General features: G+C 35.8%; 2 protein-coding genes across 3 annotated transcripts in view; one reads left to right on the top strand and one right to left on the bottom strand.

Moving 5' to 3' along the window:
• Window positions 1-1,265, bottom strand: part of clcf1 (cardiotrophin-like cytokine factor 1) — a 25,958-nt gene extending 24,693 nt beyond the window's left edge. The window contains exon 1 of one of the 2 annotated variants that reach the window (XM_057851070.1): window positions 918-1,265. Coding sequence is in view for 1 of the 2 variants with exons in the window: in XM_057851071.1 (XP_057707054.1) it covers window positions 918-933 (16 nt within the window). In the remaining variant the exon portion in view is untranslated. The remainder of the gene's footprint in view (window positions 1-917) is intronic. The other variant, XM_057851071.1, reaches the window with a different exon arrangement.
• A 1,718-nt stretch (window positions 1,266-2,983) lies between these two features.
• The window catches only part of ssrp1a (structure specific recognition protein 1a), a 28,340-nt gene continuing 25,323 nt past the window's right edge, over window positions 2,984-6,000 (top strand). The window contains exons 1-3 of the mRNA XM_057851144.1: window positions 2,984-3,073; window positions 4,022-4,095; window positions 5,044-5,229. Of these exons, the coding sequence (XP_057707127.1) occupies window positions 4,042-4,095; window positions 5,044-5,229 (240 nt within the window). The 5' untranslated portion in view covers window positions 2,984-3,073; window positions 4,022-4,041. The remainder of the gene's footprint in view (window positions 3,074-4,021; window positions 4,096-5,043; window positions 5,230-6,000) is intronic.

The raw sequence follows: 6,000 nt of genomic DNA, 5'->3' as shown, positions 1-6,000 counted from the left end.
AAAAACATAATGAACTTTAATTTCTGCTTTTTCCTTGCTGTCTTCTGATCGTGTGATTAATTTCTGATCAATGAGCTATTAATTTTTCCAACTTTTGTTGTAGATTTTGGCATGTTTAAAAAAAAAAAAGCTCTGGTTAAACTTTCAGTTTTTTTATTTTATTTTATTTTTTTTATGTCCAACTGATTGTGTGATTCATTTATAATCAAAAGTTAAGTTAGAATAGAATAGAATAGAATAGAATAGAATAGAATAGAATAGAATAGAATAGAATAGAATAGAATAGAATAGAATAGAATAATTTATTGTCATACAGAGTACAACGAGATTGAAAGCTTCGCCATAACGTGCACTACATAAAACAAAAGTACAATAAGGATAATATAAAAACACGGATTATATGAATTAGAAAAAGTTAGGAAAATAGTTAGATTAGAAATATATATTATGCATGATAATATACTGTCCATACATTAATGCTTTAAAAAAAAAATCACAACAATTTACAACTATTGTTAGTTTATAATTGAATCAAGTAATTATGAATTTACGGTCATCATATTAATGAAGATACCAATTTGCTTGCAAAAAACGTTACAGAATGGTAATCCTCAAAGGTTATAAAGAGGTAAATTGACTATTTGTTCAATCGCTTCACTTTTTGTTTTGTTTCTAATCTTCAAAGATTTCTTGAAGAGTGATGGTATTATAATCCTAACAATTACAATGAAAATTAAACACTTATTTACAGAAATATATTTGTTTATTATCAAGGGGGTGAAACTGAAAATATGAGATTTTGATGCTTCATTGAAGGCAAGATATAGATTTAAAAGAAGAAAGTCATTTGTCTGAATCAATGAAATAAGAACGAAAATGTTTGTAATCATTTGGAACGGCGTGAGTAATGTACTCACCTCTGCCAAATATCATCTTCCTTCCTTCAAAATCCTTTTATTTATTCCCGTCAGCGCTTTTTGTCAGAGGTTCATCAATCAGCTGCGGTTTTAAAGCCCCTGAAGGTGTCTTTTCTCGCTCTCTCCTGTTTTTTTTTTTGTTTGTTTTTTTAAATGTCTTTACTTTTTGAGCAAATGTTCAGGATTCAGGTCCAAAAGCAGGTGATGCGTTGAAGAAGCTGCACTTCAGGATGGAGCCTTTACTTGGACTTTTGAGATCAATGTGACACTCTCAGAGATGACGAAGGCTTTATGTATCCTCCTCCTTTTCCCTCCTCCTCCTTCTCTTCTTTTCCTCCCCTCTTTTTCATCCTTGATTCCTGACTCTCCTTTTTTTGTATGTCTTTACGGCTGATTCACCGGCTTGATGCATCACTGCTCGCCTCGGAACCACGGGACTTGTCTCAACTCATCTCAGTCTTTGCGAGCGCACTCGTCATCAGCCTCCACACATGCTAACTTGTTGCTTTTTGATCTCCAATCCACTCCCCTCTTATCAACCCGGGAACATCCTCCACTTATTTTATCTGCTTTATATTAGAGAGTCTAATAAGGATAGTAAACCCAAAACGTCTGGTCAGATGTGCAAAATTACACATGCAATTAAATTAATGTTTGGCTTCACAATTTACAGAGAACAACTATGAAAGTATGAAAAACATACGAATATACATTTAAAGGAAATAAACGGCAATACATATAATGTAAATACCCTAAAACAGCATTTTTCCAACCTGCATTGATCCAAGGAATATATTTAAATCATTAAATCTAGAGAAAGACCACTTTAAAAAAATCAAGACAATTTTATACCATACCATCAACCTAACAAAAAACCATTCACTTGTTTTTCTCTCACTATTGTTGCTGGTTAGAAGCATTGCAAATTTGTATTATTGTTGTCGGTGAATCATTTTGGGATAGATTAAATTGACAATTTCTCACAGCACATTTGGCTTAGTAAGGAATCCCTGCTCCGAATAAAAATGACGTTGGTATGGCAATATAGCATGCATTTAATTTATTTATAGTCATAAAATCTAGAAATAAAAAGTCATTAGTATGGTAAAAGGTTTTGCCCTTTCAGTTCCTCGTATTTTTTAACTCAAATTTTAAACAGTTTTCCCCCAATAATCTAATTTTGTTGACTTTATTTTCATTTTGCAATGTCAAAGAACTGCAAAACGTGCTACCACTGAGGCCTCGAATGTGCCGCTCCCATGCAATAAATACAAGAATATATATTCCCAAAGTGTGTTCTACCGCTGCTCGGTTTTGTATTGCAGCACGTAGATGGGCAAATTATGTGCACTGATTATAATCTGTCTGGAAAACAAGCCATCCCCGGTGCAGACCTCCCAAAAAGCTTATGCAAATAGGAAAGGGAGAAACAACTTGGGAGGATGTTTTTTTGCAAAACAAGCAATTTAATTCTGTGTTTGCTTTTATGTTTTTTGTTTTTTTCATGTGTCATGTGTATGTGCTTTCTCTTCATTCTGTCTGTTTTCACCACAGTCCTGCAAGTGTCTGATTTACATTCCATTCTTCAATTTACAAATAATAAAAACAGCACCAGCAAGTTCATTTTATTTCTTGAGCAAAGTCTAAGTATGTATATTTTTTGGTCTTCCAATTTCTAAATAAGACTCTTGCAAAATTCTTTCATTTCCTCACTTGAATTTAACATTTCCATCAGCCTTGAAAATACGGAATTATGATGTCCATTAAATAAATTACAAAATAGTGTTTCCATTTTGGCCTGAGAATCAAAGCGGAATAATTCTGTTTGAATTTGACAGTGATTGATTCACATTAGATGGGTTTAGTGACATCTAGTGGTAAAAACGACAATTGCAATGCTCGACAACAGCGCTTCTAAACCATAAGCACAAACCTTTAAAATCATTTACATAAACTATTTTTTCCTTCGAATATGAATATTTACTATGGTAAGAAGTGTTTCATCAGATTTGAATACATGTTTTAATATATACTAAAGTACGTTTAGTCATATTTACGGAAGTAATCATGAATCTCTTGAAAGTGTTTCCGGTGACGTAAGGCTAGCGCCTGATGCTACACGCGGGAAACAGGCAGACCTTCGCAACACATTGACAGTAGGGCTTTAAGTTTTCATACTTTGCGTGAATGGTTAACCTTAGACGAAGTCATAATATCTGTAAATACATAGACGACTGTTGTTTGTCTGTTCATTCTGTTTAGATTTTTATTTTAATTCAGCACACAACCATCACTTTGTTTCCTTCCACTGGCCTCGCTCGCTTGGAGCGCTTGATGCGACGTGTGCAGTGTTTAAACAGGGCGGTGCTTAAGGATGTTTAGTTATAAAATCATGAGGGTTGCTGTTAACGATGTACAGCATGTAGAAAAACAAGCGCACCCCGTGCTGGTCAAGTTAGCTTAGCTTCAGTGAGTGTCGCAGCGGTAACTTTTAACATGTTCTGTATGCATGTGTTAAATGAAACGCTGTGTGTTACGTGGAAACAGTTAACGTGAAACCAGTAATAGGACGTCAGGGAGCAGTGGCCCAAATTGATCGGCGTGTCGGTTGTGTATTTTACCCTTTCTGCGACAACGTTCACTTCAGTGGACAGCTATTCAGAACTTTACACTTAGGACCAGTAAACCTTTATATGGCAAATGGCAATTTTTGGTTTAAAAAAAACCTTTAACACTAGCTTGTTTTTTGAAAAAATATTAATCATTACTGTATTCTATCATTTATTTTATAATTATAAATACATTTATGAAATAATACAATGTTAAGAAAAACTAACGAAATTAAAATGAACAAAAACAGAAATGCATTCTGGTTGCGGCTCCAAGTAACTCCGTATTTTTTTATTATTATTTTTAAATAGTATTTAACTCATTGCATGCTGTTGACGGTAGTAGACGTCCAATGCACTTAAACTGGAGAGACTGGCTCTGAATTCATTTGCCCCTCCCAGTCAAAATGGATTGGACGTCTAGCGCCGTCAACGGCAGCCAGTGAGTTCAATGTTAGGTATGAAAAAATTCAAATTCCTTGTGTCTTTCTGCAGAGCATCAGCCAGTAGCCGAGATGGGAGACACACTGGAGTTCAACGAGATTTACCAGGAAGTCAAAGGCTCGTGGGTCAGTAACAAAACAATTCTGAAGTTGGTTTACAAAAATGAAACAATACCAGACCTGATCTAAAATTTGAGAAATGCTGGAAATGAGCTCTTAAACTCTGCTTGGTAAACATCATCTTTATTTTGATATAATGCAATGAATGCACATTTCACAAATCCTCTACATATTATCAAACTCATATGTATGATTTTTTTCCCCCTTGACCTTGCTTAAAAAACTTAAATTAATATTGTTCCCTTTTCTGCAGTTAACTCATTGGCTGCGATTGAAAGCGCTAGATGTCCTATTCGTTTTGACTGGGAGGGGGTGAATGAACATTTGTACCGAATGGGGCGAATCAGCATTTGTTCATTCATTAACAGAACAGTCTTCCCGGTTTTGGAGGCATGTACAGGTCACTTCCCGTTCATTTTAGGGCATTTACAGGTCACTTCCTGTTGATTTTGGAATATCCCCGGTTCATTTCCTGTTCATTTTGGGAAATTCCCTGGTAACTTCCCTGTTCAGCAACCAAAAATCAAAAGGAAGTTACCCATAAATGCCCCTAAATCAACAGGAAGTGGCCCATAATCAACAGGAAATTATCTGAAATGCCCAAAGTTAACTCATTGGCTGCCACTGACGTCCCATAGACGTCCAGTCCATACTGCCACCCTCCCTGTTCAAACGGATTAGATATATACTCGTGATAAACTCATTGAAATTCACGGCAAAAGGTTAAAAAGAGCTAATTTTTCTGTTTATTAGTTGTATTGTAGAATATCGTAAAATGATTTCCTGATCCATGTATTGATAATTGTTGTATGGCCTTATCGTGAGATAATCTGTATTGTGAGCCTTGTATTTTATCGTGAGGTACCACCACAAATCTTCACACATTTTTACAAACAATCCCTAGTCTCCCAAAATAGTTTTTGAGAAACTCCATGCCATTTTTTTTCTTTGCAGAATGATGGGCGCCTGCGCTTTAGCAAGCAGAATGTAGTGTACAAGAGCAGTAAGACTGGGAAAGTGGACAGCATCCCGGCGGGTGAACTCAGCCTGGCTCAGTGGCGCCGCGTATGTTTAGGTCACGGAATCAAGCTAAGCACCAGCACGGGACACATCTACAAATACGATGGCTTCAGAGACACGGTGAGTAATCAATTATACATACACATCATTTCCACAGGTCCTATATCGAAGCGTAGAGGAGTGATCTAGCAGCTGTTTTTGTGTTAACTTTGCATAGTTTTCCTCTCAAGGGAACCTCGTAGTGAAGTGTTTCCATGAAATAAATGTTACCTTACTCTAGCAAGAGGCCCACACGTGCTTGTCTAATGCAGTGTCAATGAATCTGGGAGGTAACGCTCAATCTCAGATCTCTTGGTCGATATCCATCAATTTCATAGCTCTCTTCCTGTTTGTGTTTTGGGGAACCCATTAGTCACAGGTTTGGCACATTGAGACTGGCATACTGACATTTACCCCTTTGGGCAATGGAGACTGCAGTGGTACCTTGCTAAGTTTAAATTTGTGTAAGTCAATTCAAAGTTCTAAAACAAGAACAATGAAAACGACAGCTCAACACAATGTTGTTGTTTTTTGTTTTTTTTTTGTCATGAGCAAACTTAAAATCATTTATGAGTATATTGCTAGAAATCTCAGAAATAAAATGGTAAAATTGTAAAGGTGGAGTGAATGCATCGAGAACTCTCACTCTGTTGTGCACGCAGTAAAACAGCTTGAATTTTGATTATCAGACAGTTGAGACCGTTTAAGGAATTTATAATACAAAAAATAAATGTGAATTTGACCTATATTAAGGTTGTGATTTCTGATAAATGTACACAATGTAGTATTATACAGGTACTACTCAGAAAATTAGAATAGCCTGAAAAGTTAGTTTTATTTCTGCAATTCAAT

The sequence above is a fragment of the Corythoichthys intestinalis genome, chromosome 11 (genome assembly GCF_030265065.1).
Source record: "Corythoichthys intestinalis isolate RoL2023-P3 chromosome 11, ASM3026506v1, whole genome shotgun sequence".
NCBI classification, from domain to species: Eukaryota; Metazoa; Chordata; class Actinopteri; order Syngnathiformes; family Syngnathidae; genus Corythoichthys; species Corythoichthys intestinalis.
This window is presented reverse-complemented; position numbering and strand designations above follow the sequence as displayed.